Below are 25,090 nucleotides of genomic sequence, written 5' to 3'. Positions count from 1 at the left end.
TGGACTAGCTCATTAGTAAACAGCAAGAAGCAGAAGTAAAATGTGATTCTTTGGTGATTAAGAGCTAACAATTCCTACATGTAATTTTGTCTTTTGGCAAAGAATGCTCATTCCAAATAAAGAGGACAGATCATCTTTAAAAACAACCTAAAAATGGGGTAGGTGTAATGTGAAAGCCTCCATCTCTCGCTCCTTCCCCAAGAACCTCATTTCATTTCCAAGAGAGCTGAGTCACAGAAGCTAAAGTTTGCAGACTGGTGACAGAGAGGGACCAGAATCTGCTCTAAACATGATCAGATATAAAATGTACTTGCAGATCACCGTCACTCAGAGGTATCCACATGATATCGGTCCTGTCGGGTCTGGGGACCCACTGAGGAGCACAGATGGAGGTCCTCACCCTGGGCAGAAGACCTTGACTCCCAAACTAGTATTCTTGCAAAAATCTTGGGCAGATTTACTGTTTTACAGTCAAAACTGGTGGAGGGGACCATGACTCACTGAATTTTAAAAACCAACTTCACTTGCATTAATTAGGTTCTTCAAGCTGCCTGCACAATTCATCTGCATGAGTCGCAGATATAAAGGAACAAGGGAAAGGCACTGGAATTGATAGGAAAAACAAGGACTCCACAGTTGCACTAATGGCTAGTGACACTGTTCGGATGTCTGGTTACTTTATCTCTTCAGTGAGGACTGGGATATTAAACTGTCCAGAGAAAGCCACCAAGGCAAGTTTGTCCTAAGCCTTTCTAATAAATGGTTCTACTAGTGTGGACTTGTTTTTCTTGAAAAGGAATGGGTCTCATGAAAACACAGGGGGTGGGGGTGGGGGAGCTGAAATCTTAGCAAAGTCCAACTGCTGCCCAAACCACTCCTTTCAGGCCCACTCCACCAAATCTCCCTCAACTTCCAGTTGGCATATGGTCAAGTTTGATTAATTACTATTAGAAACAAGTCCCAAGTGGGTTTCAGCCCAAACAAAGAAAAAAACCAGCAGAATCGAACTGAGGAAACCATTCGTCAGCTCCCTATATCTCCCTAGTGGCTACCCATGCAATCCTGATGGGGACGTGAACAGGATCCCCTGGACTCTGCACATCAGAATGTCTGTGGCAGAATCAGGATTAAATGAAAGCTTCTAGGCTATGCTGACAGGGCTGCAGAAATATTTTCCCTAGGGACACACACAGACATGGGAACAGGGAAGAACCGTGACCTGTGGGAAAGAATATGGGCCTGGGATTCAGAGGACTTGCCTGGTATGTGGGCAAGTCACAACTTTTTTAGGCCTCTGTTTCCTCATCTGTAAAATGGGGACTAAATTCTTGTTCTCCCCACTAGACTGTGAACCCCATGTGGAATAGGGACTCTGTCTGACCTGATTAATTTGTATCTACCCCAGTGCTTAGAACAGTGCCTGGTACATAGTACGTGTTTAACAAATACCATTAAAAAACAAAACGAAACAAATCAAAAATAGTGTTTGACCCGTAATAGGCACTTACATACCATATTAATAGTGAAGAACCAACATTTTTCCATTTTTGATTTTTCCTCCTCCAGAGGTGGGGTAGGCCTTAGTCAACCTGCAAGAGTCACCCACTCTCCAGGGGCTATTCTAAAGTGCACCTTTTAAAGTCCTCCCTTTTAATGCCCTTACTCCTTGGGGGTAAGAAAGTATTTAAAAAATCAACTACAACTATTTAAGAGAACTTAGAAATAGGTATCCCAGTCTGTCCTACTGACAGTCTTGCAAGGTTGGTCTTGGCAGCAAAATTAGATTTTTTTTCTCTTAGGTCCCTACTTAGTTGGAAGATTCTTTTTCTCCAATCCAGGTAGCACCCTCTGGGAGGGCAGGGTGAGGAGGAGTAAGGAGAAGGAATTACCAGAAAGAAGATGAGCAGAGGAACCAGGATGGACTTTTTCCCTCCTTTCTCCTCCCTCACTTACAGCCCACACTGGGGAATCTGTCAAAGGGGAGGGAGGAGGAAGGGACAGAAAGGAAAGTGCTTTCTGCCACAGCTCCTTAGACCCCTGCTCCATGGACAAAAATGGCTTCACCAAAAATGAGCAGCCAATCTTGCCTTTCAACCCATGTCACACGCAGTGGAAGGCAGGAATATTTTGTTTAAATCAGAATGGCATTTTAAACAAAAATGAATATTATTATGGCATTTGTTAAGCATTACTATGTGTCAAACACTGTTCTAAGTGCTGGAGTCAGGTTGGACATATGGGACTGGCAGTCTCTGTAGGAGGGTGAACAGTTATTGAAGTCCCATTACATTTGGGGTAACTGAAGCACAGAGTAGTTGAGTGACTTACCCAAGGTCACAAAGCAGACAAATGGTGGTGCTAGGATTAGAACCCAGACCCATACTCTTTCCTTAGGCCATGCTGCTTCTAAGATACTGTCTTTGTCCAAAGAGAGAGACAATACTTTTAAATACTGCTCTAAGTGTATTTTATTTAAACCAGCAGTTTCTGTACCCTCAAACTGAAGTTGTTCCATAGATAATCAGATAAAATTTAAATGTTCACAGGATAAGTTGGTTCCGCAATCCCAGCAAGTAATTTCTGGTGCAATAAACCCACCAGTTTCACATTCACAAGGTAATTAGAGGGTTCCATCCCTACTATGGAATGCATTTCTGAGAAAGAAGCATAGCGGAGGCTGGAGCAGTGACTTCTAAACTCACTAGGAGTTATGTCAGTGGGTTTGGACTTCTTGAGGGAATTGGGCATGCTTATGTGAATGCACTTTTATCTTGGGGTTTAGGAGAGTGTGTGAGTGATAGCATCATACCTTTTAGGTCTCTAGACGGTAAGCTTGCTGTGGGCAGGGAATACACCTACCAACTCTGTTGTACTGTACTCTTCCAAGTGCTTAGAACACTGCTCTGGACACAGTATGTGCTCAATGAATGCCACTGATTGACTGATAAAGCCCCATGGGAGTGAGAGGGAACTGACCGAACAATTGGGAGAAGCTGGGAGCAGGAGCCAAGAAGACAAATGATGCCTTGGGATTAGCAACCCTCAAGACAGCATTTCCAGGGGCTGGCAGAAGCTGAGGGGAAGACTTGAGGGGAGTCCAGCTTCCTAGGATTTGTAAGACTAAGATGGGAGGCAGGGCAACTTTTTCACAGGTTCTCCAACCTTGCTGCCCTTTTGTTTCCCCTTCTACCTTTTCACTTCCTCTTTCGCAATCTCTGGGAAGATGGGGTTTCCTCCCTGACTTTGGCAGGTGCCTGGAGACGATGTTCTGTGAATCACCGACACTCAAGCAACTATCAAAGAGCCAAGAGCACCTATTACTTTTCCCTAAGATTTATTTCCTGGGAGACCCAGACTTGAAATTATGTGAACGCTACCAATTTAAATCTAAAATGCAAAAGGGGATGCCTATAGAATTTTAACTAAATATTAACAATGATAGAGTCCTGAATCAGGCTTGGGTTTGGGTTACTGTTTGTACTCCTTATTGAATTTCCAGCTAAAACTACAATTATTTACTAAGCAAAGATACACAAAACAGCTCAATATATCTTGAGGATTTTACCTGACGAGCCTCTTCATTCACTGTCTCTCTCAGCATCTTTAAATCTTCAATTAAGGGCCCATCGGTTTCCATTGCAACAGGACTGTTCAGGGCACTGGTGTCACTACACACTGCGTACTAAAATGCAAAGTGTTAAAATCATCACTCTCTGTTGCAAGCTGAAATACTACCAACTTCAAGGGGTGGGGGGGAGGGAATTATTTTGAGGCATGGCTTGTTTTAGTGTTTAGTTAACTATGATACGTTTAATCAAAACTGAACTAATGCCTAAAACCAGAAAACCATCCCCCTGCTCCGCCCTCAATCTCCACTAAACCTAACTGTACTTCCTAAAGCAGGGTCAGGCTCTTTCCATTTAAAACAGCACACTAAATTATTTTAAAAACATTAAAACCTCATTTCTAAGTCCTGCAAGAAAAGGTTTGGAGGGGAAAAAAGTTTGAGTATTGACAAAACACAAAAGTTTGGTGAACTGCTATTTGCTGTCTGGTAAGATACTGGCAATTAGTATTAAAAATAAATTAATCACTAACACGAGATCCAAAATGTAAGATTTGGGGATGAAAACAAAACTTTGAAATAATCTCAATAAGTTTCCTTTTGAGCATTGAAGGAAGAAATACTCAGTATTAGCTTTGGAAATCTGTTGCATGTTACAAGCTTCCAAACTGAAGGTAGACAACAATAATATACTCCTATACTGAGACTGAAAATTTTGAATTGTAAGAGTTTACAGAGGACTATAGATACTGACACGATCATCATTTGGAAATACACGTACTGACATGAAATTTTAACCCATGAAGTATTTTCCACTTTTAATTTTGCAAGTCATTCGATGACAAAAGTTAATGATTTAGTTACAAATGGTATCAACACAAAGATGAAATCAGGGGAATGTCAAATTGGCAGCATGATAGTTCAGAATAGCAGTCACAAAGTGCTTAAAATGGTTATTTGAAAACAAATTGTATGTTAAAACTATTGTTTGTTTAATCATGTGATTGGCATAATTGTAAGAAGACTTATCAAGAGAGTCACAAAAGGAAATATAAAAACAAATGTTAGGCAATTCAGTTAACCAGGAGAAAACAGAGACACAGGATGTGCATATGTTTGAGAAGAACTCCTGTTACCTACAAAGAGAAGCAACAAATGCATGCACAGTGATTTTACATATTGAGCTGATATGGCTGAGCAGTTTTCTTTTACTGTTTACAGAAAAGATATATTAATTTTCAGATTATTTTAATTACACAAGCCAAACAACCTACACAAAACTCTGAAGAATCTTTACTTTCTATATATGGTGGATGTTTTCTACTTTACTAACTTCAGTTGCAGGAAATATCCTTTTCCCAGTATCTGGGTCTGGAGAAGTGAATGTGACAATCTTGCATTTCGTGCTAGCTTTCAAATTTTATCTACTTAGCAAATAAACCCATGCAACATCAGGAAGAGCAGCATTTTTTCATAAGATAAAACCCCCAAAACCTACACCATGGTCAATAGTTTTATGCCTGCCTTTTAGGAAATTAATTTATGGTTTCTATAATTGTTTTTACAATTTCTATCTTTAAAATAAATGGAATGCACATTACACTACCTTTAAATGCCCAAATAGGTAGAAATATTAATTTACAAACAATAAGAAATAAGATCCAGGAGAAATCATTCATTCATCCTCAGTACAGACTCTTAATAACCAATGAATGTTTTCAAATTAAATAATCTTGAACTAACATGTACAATGTAAGCAAATTAATATTGCAAGGAGATATGTTCTTTGATGTATCTTAAAGACAAATGTAAACAAAGAACCTTAATCTGTAGCTCTACAGAAATGCAAAAAGAATCAATGGTTTACTCTATGTGCAAGACTGCTTTTAACTGGCATTAGAATGATTCTAGATTATCTGAGAAATAATATTAATCATGTACCAAGTTTCAGCAGCTAAACTATCAACACTAATCCATTAATTTTGCATGCACAAACAGAACACTCATTTCTCTTGGTCCTATAAATCAGGCTAAATTATTCGCTGTTAAACCAACTCAGCATAAAGTTTTGAACTGAGACTGAATAGATTTGAACAACTACTTTTAAAAGGTATTTTCTAATTTCAGAGTGGAAAAATGACAGGAATAGAAAGTCTGAAACTTCTCTCATTAGGTACTGGAATAACCCCCAATCACAGTACACATTACAACTTTGGGGCTTGTCAGTGGCTGGATTCAGGCAACAGCCCTTAAGGTAGTAATAATACTTATTGAGTACCCACTGGGTGCAATGCATATACTAAGCACTTGAGATAACAGTTGCTTTGGGAGATGTGTGAGAAGACTGGGAGCAAATCTTAACATGGCAAAGATACAGATGCTTGACATTCATTAAGAGGAACAATTAAAGACAGAACGACACACTGGAGCAGAAGGATTAAAGAGTTTCAGAACTGATTTTGTTTTAAGTCCCTGTCATTAAAAACCACCACCAATCCCCACACAATAATTTCATCCCCCAGAGCCAATCGACTTCTCCTGGTTAAATCTTTTTACTGCTAATCTACAGCCACTCCCATGGCAAGATGGATTCTACTAGAATCTACAAATCAAGAAGATCCTAGTCTGGTTCTAATCAGAAGTGAACAAGTTCCCTCCCAGCCAATTATAATGGAAAAAGACAAATGACCCACCAGAAATTGGCTCTAGGCCCAACGTCATCTATTTTTGTTCAACGAGATCAAATCTTCCCCTCTTGAATTTATTCTTTTATTTTTTTTTAAAGAAAAAGGGAAAACCCAAGTGTTGCTTGAAGCCATCACAGCTCTGATATGAGACAGCACAATTTCAGTCTGAAGATTTGCCATAGTACAAACATAAGGCACATAAATAAAAGAGCTAAATGAAAGCAGGCAGTGAAGTGGCCTTATTAATTTCCTTGAATCTCTTTTAGGGACAGTAAGGGACAAAATAAGTACTTGCACAAGAGGAAGGTTACAAAGTTTAAAAGTAATTTTTATTGCAGATAATTCATACATAGTATTAGTGGAATTGTTTTTCCCCAGATTAAGTCATGTATGTACCTGTTTTTGCAATGGTATTAACAAAAAACTTAAATGTTTTCAACATGTTACTCTGTTTTTCAGTACCTGGGGATTTGATTTGGCTAGATTCTCTATTTTAACCCATGCTTCTTCTCGTTCCTTCAGTTTTAGCTTCTCTCTGAAAAACAGCAAAATGCCATTTTGAAACTAGGGGAGGTGAAGAAATTATGAAGTTTCTAACAAAGTTTTCACCAACACAAAGTTATTTTTAGACTTGTAAAGTGACCTCTCACAGCCAGGAAACCATTTCTTCTTTCACCTTGTTAGATGGCTTGACTCAGAGTCCAAATTTGTAATTATTTTCAATGGGACAGGATGGTCATATCCAAAGCAAAACCATTCTACACAGCAATGTGGGAGACCCAAGTTGAAAAGAGCTGACATTTCAGCGTAAGCATTAAAAAGGAAGAGAATGCAAAGTGTTGCAAGAAAATAAGAGGGATTAACAACAGAAAATGTCTATCACTCTAGGTATGTGCCACTTTAAAAATAGTTCCAGCAGACTGAGTTAATTCTGTTTTTACAAAACAGGGTGTCATTTATTTTCTGGGGAGTACGTCAGTCAATCAATGGCATTTATTGAGTGCTTTGTGCAGAGTACTTATTGAGCACTTGGGAGAGTATATTATAACAAAGTTGGTTCCCCGAACACAATGAGCTTTTAGTCTAGAGGGGGATAGTATATATAGTACAGTAGGTAGTATGAAGACTGACTGACCAGAAACAGACTTGCAGCAGTGGGGAGAAACTTATGAAGGTAAAAAGGGGTTATGTACAATAAAAGTCTGCATACTTTGGAAAAGAGTAGGTGGCTGATCATTTTACTGGAGTCAAAAAGAAAAGTGGTTTTAGAGATAGAAATAAAAATCAAAATAAGAATTGGCAGCATTGTCTTTGGCTAACAACCATTCTCATCTTGCAGAAGATCCGTCTTGCCCATCTTTTTTAGTCCCACCTCCATGGGGGACTGTGACCTTGCTCAAGTCTCTTTTTAACTTTTGTTTCCTTTAACGAGGGACCAGCACAGATGAATCTCTGTGATTTCACAGTGCTGGATATTTGGAAGTGTGGAACTTACTGATTCTCAGTATCTGGAATCAAATACTGTCTTTTGCACATTTTACAAAGTTGTTTTCTGGAGACCCAAGAATGATGTAAGTTAGCAGTTATGAATTAAAATGTAATTTGAATCTCTCGATATTCATTTGTGGGCAATACAGAAAAAAAATTAAGTTCGGAGGGAGAAAACAGAGAAAGGAAATGCTATTAAAATCAAACTGGCTTATGATCTTTTACCCTAGCAACTGGAATCACGGGTAGTATCGCTTTTCAGAAAGGAAACCAAACCAACATCAAGAGATCATAGGATGATCTTTACAGAGGGTTTAATTTTTAAGAACACATAGTGGGAAAGAGATTATCCTACAATGTTCTTGTAAGTTAACACTAGGCAAAGTTGTCACAGCTTTTTTTAAAAAAAAGTGGTGGGTGACTAGATCAAATTCTGGGGATTGCTCACCTACCCCCCTGAGGACATATACAAAAATCCAAACTTACTTCAGTTTTTCTGCTTTAAATTGTTGTGTGCAGTCATCGAACAGTTTTTGGTTCATCTCCATGAAGAGTTTCAGCGCATTGTATATTAAGCCATGTATTGTCCTATAAGTAAAACCTCAGGTTGAAACGCGGGGTATTTTAAGTTTGCAAGTGATTTCAGAAGTACTTATCAGAAGATTTGCCTCCCAGCCTGCCCTATGTAATTTATCACCAGCACAAACTCCTGATGGTATTTCCAATTTACCATCAGGAAAGCCCCACTGAAGGCCCTAAAAATCTCTGCCTGACTGACTTTAACAGGACAGCGATAAAAAGCTTCCCTGCATATCTCCCCACTCGTTGCTTTGAAAATGATGCTACAAACATTTCCAGCATTAAGAAAACATGAGGCTTTGGGATTTAATTGCATAAGGGCCTTTGTTTGGTCCTGGGTAAAACCAGCCGATGAGAACGGAAAGTTTCAGTCCTTTGTCATACCCAAAGCAAACAAAAAAAGTTACAGAAGCAGTTGTTGTTTACATTTCAAGTCCAAGAGAAATGGATATCCAAAGTAATTGGATGGCATGCAATTACTTTTACAACAGCCTAGCAAAAGCCTGAACACTGTTTCTCCTTAGTTGTGCTATGAGGCAATTTAGCCACATATTCTTGGCTTCTGATCTGGAACTTGCTGAAATTCTATTTAAGGTCAAGCAGCACCAGTGTTTCCAAGCCCGAACTGAAGGCATAATAGGTGGTGCTTAGGGAAACTATAACCAGAAGTTTTATTTTTATAAAGTAAAAATATGAGAACAGGAGCAATGCCATTATGAGGGTCAGACCAATGGTCCATCCAGCCCAGCACTCTGTAAGGAAAAGATACGGCTGCAAGGAAGAATTGAAAGGCTATTACAGGTTCATTAAGGATATTTCTAGTTCTTAACATGCCAAATAAATTATTGGTGGGAAAAAGAACGTGAGCACCATTTCTCAAAATTCCTTTGACAGTTTGCTTTAGGACAGCATGCTATAGTAGATTAAATTTACCCTCGAATAATGAAATATGGAATTTTTAGTAGGAAGCCATTTTGCTTGTATATATGCCTGTTTGCCACAAAATTTACACAGTGAGCCCTATCCATCTCTTGTTAAAACTTATGTTATCTCAGTAACTCCTACAAGGGGGGGATGGTGGTGGCGGGGCACGAGAGGGGATGAGAAGAGAGAAAGGGAAGATTTTAAGGGCCCAGAATGGGAGGGACAGGGAAAGGGTGTGTCTAGTAACGGTGCCAGTGGTTCCAAAGCCATTTCAAGGATTGAAACTGCTGATGGTTTCAGCTCCATATAGTCCCCAGCAGAGCTTCCACAGAAAGAGCAAAAGCTGGAGAAGAAAATATTCCTCCTACTGAAGAATGCCATAGCAGCTGCTGACTAGGGAACAACTTCAGGGTCTGGGTCTGCATCCACCCTTTGCCCCCACTGGAGGCCGAAAGACTACCCACCTAGTCTATCATAAAATCAGCTTGAGGGTGAAGAGTGGGACTGATTGTGATTAAGGGCCAGGGCAAGATCGTTATGTCACTTAATTCCTCTGAAATACAATGGGGCAAATCAATCACTGACTTCCTCTATGGTGCTTTAAATCCAGAATCCAGTATTGCAATTGATAAAACAACATCAGGAAGTTTGTAGAGTCTGCAAAACAGTTACCCAACTTTTCACCATGTGCACAGAAATTTCTTACTTGTTCCAATGAGTCTTTGAATTGCGGTACAAGGATGGGAACATGATAGGCAAAATCTTTGCTGCATTGTCACTGATTAAACTCATAATGTACTCATTATTCCAGTAATACAGTGCTCGCTCTGCCACCTGAAAGACATAGGTAAACAGCTTTTTCATAATGGTTCATTGGTTAAAAGTATGAGGAATTCATTCATTCATTTTTATTGAGCGCTTACTGTGTGCACAGTACTGTACTAAATGCTTGTGAGAGTACAATACCATAATAGACACATTCTCGGCCCATAATGAGCTTACAGTTGGGGGGGGGGGAGACATACATTAATTAATACAAATAAATTATAGATATGTACATAAGTGCTATGGGGATGTAAGGGGGGGATGAACAAAGGGAGCAAGTCAGGGCGATGCAGAAGGGAGGGAGAGAAGAGGAAAGTGGGGGCGAGTAATTGTCTATCAAACTACAGAACAAATGGGAAGCAGCATGATCTAGTGATTAGAGTATGGGCCTGGGAGTAAGAAGGATCTGGGTTTTAATCCTGGCTCGGCCACTTGTCTGCTGGGTAACCTTACGTAAGTCACTTAACTTATTTGTGCCTCAGTTACCTCATCTGTAAAATGGGGATCAAGACCATGAGCCCCATGTGGGACATGGATTGTGTCCAACTTGATTAACTTGTATCTATCCCAGTGCTTAGAACAGTGCCTGGTACATAATAAGTGCTTAACAAATACCATAAAAAAAGCAATATTCTGTATCATAAATTCAAAATTTGAGATACCCATGACTTCCTCAGATTCACAATACAGCTGCCAATGCAGCCCCAAGAATAAGGCATAAAAATGTATCCTAAAAAGTTTACAACCTTGAGGTTCATATATTTCACCTGTAGAGATGTGGCTGATGAAAATGACTTCTGGGAGGAGACAGAAAATAGTGAAATTATTTGAGAAATAATGATGAAAAAAGGGATAATTTGGGAAAAGTTGAAGAGAGGCATGTCTGCCTAGGGAATATCATGACTCTTGCCTCTTGTACAGAATGATCTAGTAAGATATAGAGGTATGTTTGTGTATGCACACTCTAGTTTGGGATCTCTTCCTGTCAAATTTTCTGCATTAAAGTGAAAGCTATTTTCCTCTCTGCAAATTTGGAGAAGGAAAGTCTTAAATTCAGAGAAAAGGTAACAAAAATGTTACTTTCACCAGATGGGCTGAGGCAACCTACTTGCTGAAAATGGTAGATGAGGAGCTCCAACAGTGAAAATAAGACCCAAGCTGGGAGAGGCTGATCATCCCTGCTTTGTGTAACCTACTTTGGAAAAGTATCTCTATTATGGTTACTTAGAAATCTTTACATTTGAGAACTAAATGGTTTTGGGAAACCTACACTCCACTAGACTTAAGCCCTTTACACAATTACTGTTATTCTAGTTCATCAGATCCCACAACATCAAGTGCGGAGACTCCAGCAGTCAAGATGGTGGTTTTATCTGGTTGTACCCTGCCAGTCCACTGACTAGTTCATCCCTTTCCTGTCACCACACTTACTCCCTGTCCCCTTCCCAATTCTTATGAGCCCCAGGAAGCTGGGGCTCTAGACTGAAAGCGGTCACTATTCATTTATTTTGCTTTCTGTTAGAGATTTAAAGCTTAAAATTAAGCTCTACATTTTCCTAAACTATAATGTAAACCCTCATCAAAAACACCACCCCACAAGTCCAACCCAAACCCAACAAATGCATAAAAGAAAAATCCTGTTTACTTGAGAAGATCAAGGTGCATAAAAAGAAGTGGGGGTACAATTTCAAATATGGGGAGGGGAAAAATAGAAGTTATACAGCTTGGTGTGGAAAGCAGTCTGGGATTACTCTTGAATTTTAAACACTAGTGAACCCTTTTTCACAACAAAATGAGTAATCTCTGAAATGTGAACATATGCTCTGTCATTAAAAAAAAAGATTAGTATATAGGATAGCCAAACTATTTGGAATTCTTTGCAATTTCCTTTTTTTACTCTCCTGTCCTATGCTCAAAGCATATTCAAAGTGTTGTTGCTCAATGACAAAAATACTTTAGGGATTTCTCATGTTGTTCAAATCTACAATACTAGTATTTTTGCCTGGGTATACATTTTAAGTATTCCAAAATTATTTTAATAGCTCGCTTTCATTTAGAGCTCTGTTTTTGCCTATAAGAATAAAAAGTTTTGCCTATAAGAATAAAAATCTCATCTTCATAATGTTTACATTGGTAATTTTTTGAAACACTGATCTTTGAAAAATTAATTCAGTAGATTTTTTTATCTTATTTTTGTAGCCCTTGATGTGAAAATAACTTTGCTAATGAAAATAAATACAGCTAAACAGTTTACCTGTGTATATGTTTTTTTTTTTTTACCATATATGTGACAAACAAATCCTTGAACACATTAAAACAACTGCAAAATGTGGCCATAAGATACACAGAAACCTGAGGGCCGGAAATACAGAGGAGTCAAACTCAAAACCTCATGGCTACAAGGCATACAGTAATCAAGACAGAAGGAGCAACTGGATAATCTAAAACTTATTGAAGCTCAATAACTACCAATTCCCTAAGTGGGAGAGACTGACAGTCTAAGTTTAAAGCCTTACCAATGTAAGGTCAAAATACAGGGTCACATGTAATTTTTGCTTTTTTCCCCCCTAAGCTTAAAAACACATAAAATAGGCTTTTAAAAGTAGTTCTGAAAAATCATCATCATCATCATTGTCCACTAGGTGCCTGATATTCTTATTCTATGTTGGCTACACAAAAGATGACACAGTACTTGCTTGCAATATGTATTTTACTTTATTCATGAAGAAGCAATAGGGAAAAAAATTAAAGTTCAGTGGTATATGGAAAATTAGCATTCTTTTTATGAAAAAACTATAGCTTCATTTGTAATAGACAGTTTTAAAGTTTCTTAACTAGTATTATGAAACATGCCTATAGCTGTAATGATTAATTCAGGTAAAAACGTTAAAACATTTATATCTTTTCTACACAGTACACACCTGGAAATGTGGGCTGGAAACACATTTGGCTAGTTGTCTGAAGAGAGGCTCCATAACCTTTACAAATTCAGATGGTTCAATAACATCTAAAATTTCCTCTAGTTCATTTAAAAACATGACTTCTTTTGGACTATGAGTCTTTGGCCAGTACTTGAGAAGTGCCATCACCACCTATAGAAACAAAATTTACCATGTTAAAATTATGACTAGAGTATAATAATCTGTGATCAATAATTTTTGTCATGCTTCTTTGCCCCTGATAAACAAGAAGACAATTTCTTTCCTTGTGGAAACATGATGCAATGCAATATCACTGTGTTTGATGTCTTAAAACTGGACAGTGACAGATCATCCCATATTTTATTCAGTAAGTGCTAGTGATGTTTCCAAAAAGAAACCCCCCAACAACAACAACAAAAAAACTAGATGAATTCAAGAGTTCTATAACAATGCAAATAAATGTTTTTACATTTGCTTTAGCTTGGAAGTAGGATTTTCCTCCAATAAAGTTTTTTTAAGGGAAACTTTACAGCTGGCTTGAAGTTTAAAAAAACAAAAAGCAAAAAACCCTCCAAAACATCAACTCATTTTTCTTTTCTTTGACTGCAAAATGGGATTCTATGGATTGAGATAAAATTATCACTGAATCACAGCACCTAAACTAGCTGTGACATGACGAGAAGACTATATCCTAACAGAAAAAGCCCAGAACTGGGAATCAGAAGACTCGGTTCTGCCACTTGCTTGCTGGGTGACCTTGGATAAATCACTTAACTTCTCTGTGCCTCAGTTACTTCATCTGTAAAATGGGAATTAAGAATGTGAGTCCTACGTGAGACAGGAACTGTGTCCAACCGGATTATTTTAAATCTTCCCCAGCACTTTGTACAATGCCTGGCACAAAGTAAATGCTTAAATACCACGATTTTTATTATTACCATGTTTCCCTTACATTTCCAAACCTTTTTAATGTGTTCCCAGTAACAGAACTGAACACTAAATTCCTACAATGTACAGTTAGGAACAGTTAATTCAATTACCCATAAATGGTTAACCGGTTTTTAAAGAGTGCTTCCTGCAGATTTTTGAGGCCTTACCAACTGTCTGCCTACTTCACCTGTGATAAAAGAAGTTTCTCCAGGCCCCACTCATCTGGCACTTCCCCCTTCCAATTCTCTCTTCATCAACGAGGTGAAGTCCAAAACTCTTTCCCCATTCCATTCTTCCTCCTTCATTAGCCTGGGTATTAAAGGTTGGCTGTACATGGTTTTGGCCTATATCAGAGCTCAACCAGGCTTTTCAGATACTTCAAAATGCAGCAATCCTCTTTAACACATACTATTTTTTTTTCCAAAGAGAATCTAACAAGGAGCTGTTTACCCTCAAACTCATTTTTCCAGTGCTGAAAAACAACAAAAATATCCTCTGGATTTCTGAAATGCTTGAAATCTTGTGGCTGCCAGGGGTACTGACTAAAACTGAGTTTAGTGTGGTGGGGCCTTAACCAAGTTTTCAACAGGAATGCTGACAAAATTAGAATTTAATCCATTTTGAGATAAATTTAATTATTACAATTGCATTAATTTCTGAGAAACTCTGACTAAACTCTTTTTATGCATGTGATCTTTTTTAAATGCACGGATATGTTTGCACATCACCTTACACCCATCTTAAATTGAACTTGAGGAGTACTAGTGAATTAAACAAGTTTAATCTTATGGCATTGTGATTATGGTGGTTGCAATTATTTTTCCTTAAATTAATTCTGAGAAAGAACATTTTCTACATCTTTTGGGGCAAGGGGGTGGATATGAAAGTCGAGCAAACTGACATATTCTTGCTAAAATAACTGGGCATTAGGTGAACATTATTAATTGGGTATTAAGGTTGGCTAGTTCCTGGGCACATTCTACATAAGTAACCAGTATTTAGTCTCAAATGTGGCTACCACAGTCTCTTAGATTCGAGCCCAGTAGGACTAAGGACTGGGTTCATTCTTACTCTGTTAGTATCTGTAAGTACTTATTCAATTCCACAGTTATTATTTTATTTTATGGTATTTGTCTAGCATTGTGTCAAGCACTGTTCTAAGTACTGGGATTGGCACATGGTAATTAGGTCAGATACAGTCCCTGTCATGCATGGGGCTCACAGGCTAAGTGGAGGGAGAACAGGAGAACTGAGGCACAGAGAAGTGAAGTGACTTGCCCAAGGTCACACAGCAACCAACTGGCAGAGCTGGGTTTAGAATTCAGATCATTTTTACTTTTTACTTCGACTTACCCAGGTCGTGTTCTTTCCACTAGGCTACACTGCATCTCATGATTTTACCAAAACCACTGCTGGCTATTGGAAGGACTTCCATGGTGTCCCAGTGGCAGCTGCCATCCTTTGCATCACTGCTACTTTAAATGAGAGAGGTGGTTTACTTTTTATAGCCAAAATGGCCATACTAATGGCTAAAAAGCAAAGCCCTCCTCATTTAAAACTCAGGACTTTTTTTGTCATTAGCCTAATTTGAAAGAGCTACAGCCCAAATGTTATGGCTTCTGCACAGCCAGGCACAGCAAAATTTTCTTTATGTACCATCAGTCTAAACCAAAACAATTGGATGAAAAATTTTCAAAGCAAACTTTGGGTGGTAGGAGAAAGTTACAATCAATTACAGGTTTTTATGGCTATTAGAAAGGTAAAACAAGGGTGGTTTGCAATTATTTTCTTCCCTCAGTATAACACCTCCAACTCTTCGGTTCAGGACAAGATGCCCTGACGATGTGCCACAAAAGTGCTTTGGTATTAATATATCAATTTAATCATCTTGTGTCTTTGGCAAAATTAGGATGATCAAAACAATAAATATATCCTCTGTATGACATTCAGTACCTCAACTTTGTTTGACATTGAAGTTTGATATGATTTGGGACAATTCCCTTTGGGCTTCCCAAGTTTCAGACCCAAATATGGTGGGGAGCTCCTAAGAACCCTCTGGTTCTCTATGACAACACTTTAAGATGGCTGGAGGTGTGGATGGGAAATGTCAAGCAATGCACTCTACCTGATATTGCACCACGTGGCCTCTAACAGGAATTTTACTTCAGAAGGACCGAGGTTTTAGGGATTGAGATTAAGAATTTTTCCAGAGTTTTTTTTTTGGGGGGGAAGGGGAGAAAGGAGATAAAAAAGAGGGCTGGAATAGGTGGAAAAAGTAAAAGCTGGATGGATTTTTGAATGTGTATCCGGGAGAGAAATTTGTTCAGTATTCATACAGAGTCTAAAATCAATAATAATAATGTTGGTATTTGTTAAGCGCTTACTATGTGCCGAGCACTGTTCTAAGCACTGGGGTAGACATAGGGGAATCAGGTTGTCCCACGTGGGGCTCACAGTCTTAATCCCCATTTTACAGATGAGGGAACTGAGGCACAGAGAAGTTAAGTGACTTGCCCACAGTCACACAGCCGACAAGTGGCAGAGCTGGGATTCGAACTCATGAGCCCTGACTCCAAAGCCCATGCTCTTTCCACTGAGCCACGCTGCTTCTCGTGCGTGCTTCTCAATAGCACTTATTGAGTGCTTACTGTGTGCAAAGCACTTTACTGAGCGCTTGGGAGAGTACAATATAACAACATAACAGAGTAGGTAGACACATTCCCTGCCCATGACTGTCCAGTCTAGAGGGCAATCCAACAGTATTGGGTGAGAATGGGGTTTAAGAAAATAAAATTTTGAAATTAGTAATTCTATTTTTTCTTTTATTTAGTAGTTAATTTAAAAAATCAGGTCTTCTTAGTTGATGTTCAAAATGTTAACAGTTTTAAAACATTAAAACATGGCCTGCTGGATTTTTAATCTCAACAGTAATAATGTAACAACTGTGTATTTGATAAGTGCTTAATATTTGTATTTATATATTTATATATATATACACACATTATATATATATGTATAATATGTACATATTATATATATATACACACATACTTATATGTGCCAAGCACTACACTAAGCACTGAAATAGACACAAGATTATCAGGTCAGAAAGTCCCTGCCCTATCAGTTTAAATCTAAGACACAACCTGTCTTATATGGAAAATTATAAAATTGCAGAAGATTAAATGAAGAGGCAGAATCTGAATATAAACTCAAACTAATGGAGATCTTAATCTTCATTATTTGTGGCAGATCAAAACTAGTAATTTCACAACTGCCAAGAAAAAAGAGATCCTTGAATTTGCTATGAAGCAAAACAGAAAAGTGAAGTGGTGTAACTGAAAGACTAAAATATTCCTGCCTAGTGGGTGGCTTTTAATGCTTTGATGTCTAAGGGAAGAAAGAGGTGTAAAAGTCCAAAGGACTATCTTTATTATACAAAATGTTTATTGCTACATACTAATTACTTTAGTCTAAAGGCTCACCTTTAAAAAGTACCTTACATGTGTGAAGTAAGGACTGGCTCTGCATTTTATACTTTATGTAAAAATGAATGAAATAAACCCTAGTCAATTAGTATAACTGAACTACTGCAGTTTGGGAAAAATAGAAACACCAACTTTGCAATTTGCAATCATGAATTCAACAAAATATTAAAACATACTTACTGGTTCAGTAAGTGTGCTGTCCTTTTCTAAAAACTGAACTACACAGTATGCCAACTGAAAAGGTCAAAGAAGAAAAGATATATTAGCATTTCACTATGTATTAGGTGAATACAAAGAAAATCGGGGAAACAAAAATTCAAAGAACCTACCACAAACACCATAGACACGTGAAAGTACTAGTATCTTGTATAACTACTAACATTTCCATCTGAATTTTTCCATGTTTAAATCCCTAAATTAATATTTAAAATTATTATTTTAGGTATTGAAAACACTTGGAATATTTAGATTACGGAAAGCTTTTAAAAACCTTAGAGTAAGCAGCAGAGTGTTACATTCTGTGATATTGAGAAAAAATAATTTTGATTCAGGCACTACTTACTGTGAAGAATGAAATCAGAACTGCTTCCATTATAACAGTACTGAATTATTCATGCCAAATAGCCCACATATCTTGTCACAGAGAAATTACGACAAACATAAAAGAAACCTGGCTGTGGGTAGAGTTCTATGAGAACTAAAGATAACTCCCACATCACTGGTCATTTTATTTCCTCAAGTTGTGAGTGATTTCTTCAGATTACCATCAACTATACATTGGTAAGTGCAGAAAAAGGCTGGATAATTTTTTTTTTTTTTTGGTGGTGAGGAGGGACAATAGTTCTGAACTTATACGTGGGTCAATTCTAAATGTCTTCCCCCCCCAAATGTATTTACTGAACTGGGTGACATTTCACATTTGAAAATAGAATAAGAAAATTAAAATAGACCTTTGATTTACCATATCTTATCACTTCACTTGCACTTCAGTGGGGCAAACTCCACATGTCAAGATACCTGGCTTCTATTTCAGGTTTTGCTACTGACTTGCTGTGCAAACTTGGGTCTGGCCCAGATTCTCTCTGAGGCTTCAGTTTTGGCATTAGTAAGATGGTAAGATGGCAGAGATACTTTCTCATGTCGGGCATTCTGGGTGACGATAAATGAGAGACTAAAAGGAAGCATGCTTTTTAGGCTCTTCTGAAAAGTGTTGCTCAAATCAGGAATCACTATTGAATCTATTCTAAGGAGACCTAGAATTTTCTCTTTTTAGCCACTTTGGATTATTCTCCCTAAGATTTTTTTCATATTTAAGGCTTTGGCTTTCCTTGGACAAGAGAATGGCATTCAACTTTGGGCTCTGCAGCTTCAAGAAACGGCTAGATAATTTGAAGAGCTGCAAGAGCTGCTATAGCTCCCAGGTACTTCTCCATTTGCCACTCATCCTGGGAGGCTGCTATTATGCTGCTGGGTCAAAAATTAATATAACGCAATGAGCCATTTTCCCATGTGATGACTTAAGCCAGTTGAGCAAAATAATAAACACACAAAAAATTACAAGGCAGTTTTCGGAAAAGCAGAATTTGGGTAGGGGATTTTTCTTAAGATCTATGGGGACAGATTAAAAATCAGAGGGTGGGTATCATGGTTGGTAACCCACTCCTTTGACCCCAAATCAACAATGAATCTGAGCTGTACCAACTTTCAGCTCCACTTTTTGAGCATCCCTGCCTTTTCATCTTAGGCAGCAGACTGTTTGGGCTGTGGGCATTTCTATTTATTCCCTGCTTGATACTGGTTTCCCTTTCTGTACAATTTCCAAAATAGTCAAGGCAAGACGACTAGTGGCCACCTGGAACAACCTACCCAGAGCCTGGATTTATTGATGCAGGGAGTCAGTGCTTATTGGACTGGTGGTCCACTGGACTCAAAGCCATTTTTGTTGGCAAAAAGACTAAGGAAAGATGACTTTAAGGTCTGTACAACAATGAGTTTTAAACCTCCTGAGCATGGTCCGAGGTAAGCCGCCTGCCTCTTGCTTTGGACTCTAAGCGAATCTCATAAAACAGTGGAAATGATGGGATCAAAACCTGTCCATAATTTTTGCCAGGAGGCTCCAGCAGTCACACTCTTTGGGTGGAGAAAAGGACGGGTTAAGTCTTCCCTATACCAAAACCCGCCCCAAACCAAACCAAAAACACCCTCCCTCCGGATCCCACTGCTCCTCCAGCTCCGCTATATCAACATCCCCGGCCCCCAAAAAAGACCAAAAACACAAAAACAAAAACACCCTCCCTCTGGATCCTACTGCTCTTTCAGCTATCATCTCATTTTCCTGTTTCCACTTTGTCCAAACTTCTCGAATAGAATGTATACACCCACTGCCTTCCCTTCCTCTCCACCATTTTTCTTCTTGACCTGCTTCAATCAGGTTTCCACCTCTCTTCTCTCCAAAGAGACAGCGTTCCCAAAGTCACCAATGATCTCTTGTCACACTAAATCTAGCAGCCTCAGTTCTAATCCTCAATCTCTTGATATCTTCTCACATTTGTGGACATTTCTTCAGGAAACACTAATTATGGTTTTACTGATGCAGTTCTCTCCTGCTTCTCCTCTGACCTCTCTAGCCATCATCATCATCATCATTATTATTATTACTCCTAATGGTATTTATTGAGCACTTACTCTATGCAGAGCACTATACTTAGTGCTTCGGAGAATACATTACAACAGAGTTGGTAGACATGTTCCCTGCCCACGACAAGCTTACAGTCTAGAGGACACTCCTTGCTGGCTCTTTCTCCTCTTTACAACCTCTGGTGGGTCTCCCTCAAGGCTTTGTTCTGGGTTCCCTTCTCTCTTCCATCTAAACACACTGAGGAAGATCATCCACTCCCATGGCTTTAACCATCAGCTCTTTGTGGATGACTTCCAAATTTATCTTGCTAGCTCCAGCCTCTTGCCTCCATTGCAATCTTGTATTTCCATGGGCCTGCAAGACATTGCTATATAAAAGTCCCTCTGATACCTCAAGCTCCACATGTCTAAAACTGAACTCCTCATTCTCCCTTCCAGATCTCGGGTCCCACCCAACTTTCCCACCACCATCTTCCCCGAATCAGAAAGCCACAAACACAGCATTACCCTTGATTCCACCCTCTCTTTCAACCCCATATTCAGTCAGGGGCTACATACTATCGGTTTTTCCTCCACAACATTTCCAGGATCTGCATTCCTTTCCATCCAAACAGCTACCATATATTCCAGATTTGACACCTGCAATACTGATCTCATTAGCTTCTCTGCCTCTAGTCTCGTCTCCCCTCCAGTCCATATTTCACTCTGCTACCCAGATCATTTTTCTAAAATGTCCCTTTGTACACTTTTCCTCCCTCCTCAAAAAATCTTCAATGGGAGCCCATTCCTCTCTGGGTCAGGCAGAAACTCCTGACCATTGGTTTTAAGGCACTTGGGAAAGCTCTCTACCCACTATTTATCTCTTCACCTCATCTAATAATAATAATGTTGGTATTTGTTAAGTGCTTACTATGTGCAGGGCACTGTTCTAAGGGCTGGGGTAGACACAGGGGAATCAGGTGGTCCCACGTGGGGCTCACAGTTTTCATCCCCATTTTACAGATGAGGTAACTGAGGCACAGAGAAGTGAAGTGACTTGCCCAAGGTCACACAGCAGACAAGTGGCAGAGCTGGGATTCGAACTCATGACTGCTGACTCCAAAGCCCGTGCTCTTTCCACTGAGCCACGCTGCTTCTCTATGTTCCTCTTGCACTTGTCTCTCCTACCTCTGACCCCTTGTTCACAACCTTCCTAATGCCTGGAACTCCCTCTCCATTCATATCCACCACAGTAGAGCTTTTCCCATCATCTAAAGGTTCCTGAAGACACCTTTCCTCCAGGAGCCCTCTCTTCTCCCCAAGTTTTATTCCACCAGCTACCATCGGCCTTCTGAGTCAACCACATATTTATGTATTTACAACAACTGAAGTCCTTTTGTTCACACCCTAGTACTCACATATTCATTTACCTAAAATATCCACTTTCCTTCTTTGTCCTAGCTGTTAATTATTTCAGTTACTATCCCGCTAGATAAGCCTACTGAGAGCAGGGGTCATCTGTACATCATCTATCGTACTCTCCCAAAACTTAGTAGTGTACTCTTATGCACAGTAACTGCTCAAATACTAATGAGTTTCACAGAATAGCAAAAGTGAAAGTTGCCAATAATATTTATTGAGTGCAGTAAATGGTACTACGTCATTCATTCATTCATTCAATCGTACTGATTGAGTGCTTACTGTGTACAGAGCACTTGAGGGAGTACAATACAACACATACATTCCTTACCCATAATGAGCTTACAGATATGTATGTAAGTGCTGTGGGGCTGGGAGGGGGGCATGAATGAAGGGAGCGAGTCAGGGTGACACAGAAGGGAGAAGGAGAAAAAGTCCTTGGGAGAGTACAATAGATTCAGTAGACATGGTCCTGACCTAAGGAGCTTACATCTTAGCAAGGCAGACACTGAAATAATTCAGAGGTAAGAGGAAAAAGACAACGATACACACATGATTTAGAGTTTAAATAGTACTGTATTTTTAAGATATGTACTTGAGAGTTCATAAGTGCGCAGGTGGCATAGAAGAATGAAAGTGGTAGTTTGTGCAGGTGTATAACTTGGAGAACGCAGAAATCAGAGCCTTGCTTTGTAGCAACTAGTTTTAAAATAATGTCACTTAAAACAACTAATTAGGTCAATAACTCGTCTTGTTTTATGCTTCCCGAGCACTTAAAGTGTACTGCACTCAGGGGTGTTCAATAAATACTATTACTAAGACTGTACTTGCAAAAGACCATGTTCCCGGACCAGCAAAAATTTTACTTTGACTTTCTGAAGTTAACTAAAGTGGCAGTTTGCTTTATATAAAAGAAAAAACCCCAACACATTTCAAAAGAAATGTTCAAGTACAAGGCTTTGTATTGTGAGCGCTACTGTATTATACAAAATACACATTTCCCAACAGTTTCAGCCCAAAGACACCAATGTCCCATTTTAGTCAACTACGTTTACCTGTGGATGGTAGACACTCAGTGATTTCACTTTGTGCAAAGGTAATAACACCTTCAATAAGAAAATCTTGTGCTCTTCTTTCAATGGTAAGGCAAATCCATTAATTATACTGCAAAAAAAACCATGGTATTTAAAAGTTTTGTAAAATGGTTTTTCTGTTCCACTTCAACATCACCAATGAACTTGATCATAATGCAGTATCTATTAAGCTTTTCCTAGAAGCACAACAGTATTCACAATTAAGACGCATTGTCCCCGTTCTCAATGGCTTATGGTTTAAAGCTTTAGGACATGAAAACTTGGGCAAATATCCTCTTCACAGAAACACTGGACACAAAAATTAGGTTAAGCTTTTCTGCTATTTAACAGAAACTTGCCGAAGGCGACTTGGATATCTGAATTGGGAAGAGATAAAGGAATTACAAACATAAGTGTAGGATTTGCAATAGTTACATTGGCCTTACTGAGAAGCAGCAAGGCCTAGTGGATGGAGCATAGGCTCGGGAGTCAGAAAGACCTGGGTGACCTGGGTTCTAATTCCAGCTCTGTCACTTGTCTGCTGTGTGACCTTGGGCAAGTCACTTCACTTCTTTGTGCCTCAGTTACCTCATTTATATAATGCGGATTAAGACTGTGAGCCCCATGGACTGTATTTGACTTGATTACCTTTTATGTACCCCAGTGCTCAGTACAGTGCTTAGCAAATAGTAAGCACTTAACAAGTACCATTAAAAAATAGTAATAATGCTAGCCCCAGGGAGAGCTCAGCTTAACCCAAAGCTGGATCCAAGACTATGGGGTCTAACCCAATGCTGCTGCTTTCTGGGACTGCTCCAGCTGACGCACAATGACTCCCACATATGCACAATCCATTGCTTGAGTGCAGGATTACCACAATTATGTGTGCCAGGACCTGCAGTTTATCCCTTCCCCCAGGCCCTCTAATGAAAAAAGTTTGCTTCTTTTGGAACATAGATGAGAGTGTTAACTAAAGTAGAGTGTTCAAAACACAACAATCTTGACATTGAAAAGTGTATCCATTTCAGACCAAATGCCTGATGACAAAAATCTAAAACCTGTTTTCTTGGGGGCAGCCATTGTGAAACAACAACAGCAACAAAAATAGCTCAAGAGCATGCTTTGCTGGCTTTGGTTCAGCAGAGGGCCTGGCTAATTATAAAAACCCAAACACATAAACATGTATGTCCCATTCCAACAGTTTCCGTACATGTGGCACATTGCCCCAAGTGACTTTTGGAAGTCAGTAAAGAGGATATGAAATCTTCCTGGCGGCCCAACGACGTGTTTCCCTGGAGATACCCAGCCGTCACCAGCCAGCTAACATTCAACCAGTGGGTGCTGCCAAATCCTGGCAGAGTCCCAGGGGTTGTGCTGGCTTGCCAGGAGGTCCGAGCGGCTGCTGTGGTCAAGCTACTTCAGAAGCCGCCCCTTCCATCCCTCCAACTTTGCCTCCAGGGCTGTTTGCAAGATTGGAAACTGACAATATGGGGTAGATCTCCTGAAGGCTAGTAGTAGCTCCACTGATCTATCAATTAGTGGTATTTACTGAGTGCTTACTGTGTGCAGAGCACTGTACTAACTGTGTGGGAGAGTACAATATAACAGAGTTGGTAGGCAAGTTTCGGTCCCACAGTGAGCTTACAGTGTGATGCAGGAGGCAGTGGAGTCACCTCAAAGTTTGGAAGATCCCCACAGCTGGGTGGTACAATCAGTGTAGCTGCAAGGACCATCTAACTCTCCTATCCTTTCCCTTTGTGTTTCATTTGCCTGATGCCTGGTAAAAATGTAGCTGGGAATTCAGGTGACTTCAGGGGAAATATGGAGGTGCTGCACATTTTCTTCATTCTTCAACTGCCTAAATGAATGCAGGGTGAGTGAAAAAAGTGAATTCCTCATCCTTAAAGAATCATATAATTACAATTAGGACAGATTGTCCGACAACTTACTTTATGATTCTTTAAAAACAGAATTAGTTTTCAATCATCCTATATTTCACAACTATTTTACTTTGAATTACACTGAAGTTTTAGTGTTGACCTGCTTATATTTTTGTTTTAAAAACCAGAGGGCATCTTTCTGCATTCACTAATGATAATAATAATTGTGGTATATGTTAAGTGCTATGTTCCAATTAATCCCATTTATTGAGCCCTTACTGTGTGCAGAGCACTTTACTAAGCACTTGGAAGAGTACGATATAATGGAGTTGGTAGACAAATTCCCTACACACAAGGAGCTTAGGCTGTACCAAGCATTAGGGGTAGATACAAATAATCAGGTCCCACATGGGGCTCACAATCTAAGTAGGAGGGAGAATGGGTATTAAATACTCTGCAGATGAGGAAACTGAAATACAAAAGTTAAGTGACTTGCCAAAGTTCACAGAGAAGACAATTGGTGGAGCTGGGATGAGAACTCAGGTTCTCTTACTCTCAGGCCTGTGCTCTTTTGACTACGCCACACTGTTTCTCAACAGTGGTATGAGAAGCAGTGTGGCTCAGTGGAAAGAGCACGGATTTGGGATTAAGACGACGTGGGTTCTAATCCCCACTCTGCCGCTTGTCAGTTGTGT

The 25,090-nt window shown here is 39.3% G+C and overlaps 1 protein-coding gene across 8 annotated transcripts in view; it reads right to left on the bottom strand.

Annotated features, from left to right (window-relative positions):
* Window positions 1–25,090, bottom strand: part of PPP2R5C (protein phosphatase 2 regulatory subunit B'gamma) — a 148,141-nt gene that overhangs the window by 9,208 nt on the left and 113,843 nt on the right. For 5 of the 8 annotated variants that reach the window (XR_005660005.1, XM_029068772.2, XM_029068905.2 and 2 more), the window contains 7 exons: window positions 22,498–22,606; window positions 17,588–17,641; window positions 12,990–13,160; window positions 9,950–10,077; window positions 8,227–8,328; window positions 6,715–6,787; window positions 3,566–3,682 (listed from right to left, as the gene is read on the bottom strand). Coding sequence is in view for 7 of the 8 variants with exons in the window: in XM_029068772.2 (XP_028924605.1) it covers window positions 3,566–3,682; window positions 6,715–6,787; window positions 8,227–8,328; window positions 9,950–10,077; window positions 12,990–13,160; window positions 17,588–17,641; window positions 22,498–22,606 (754 nt within the window). In the remaining variant the exon portion in view is untranslated. Of the gene's footprint in view, window positions 1–3,560; window positions 3,683–6,714; window positions 6,788–8,226; window positions 8,329–9,949; window positions 10,078–12,989; window positions 13,161–17,587; window positions 17,642–22,497; window positions 22,607–25,090 lie in introns of all 8 variants that reach the window. The other 3 variants (XM_029068840.2, XM_007669378.4, XM_029069067.1) reach the window with 2 other exon arrangements.

The sequence above is a fragment of the Ornithorhynchus anatinus genome, chromosome 1, assembly GCF_004115215.2.
Source record: "Ornithorhynchus anatinus isolate Pmale09 chromosome 1, mOrnAna1.pri.v4, whole genome shotgun sequence".
Lineage (NCBI taxonomy): Eukaryota > Metazoa > Chordata > Mammalia > Monotremata > Ornithorhynchidae > Ornithorhynchus > Ornithorhynchus anatinus.
This window is presented reverse-complemented; position numbering and strand designations above follow the sequence as displayed.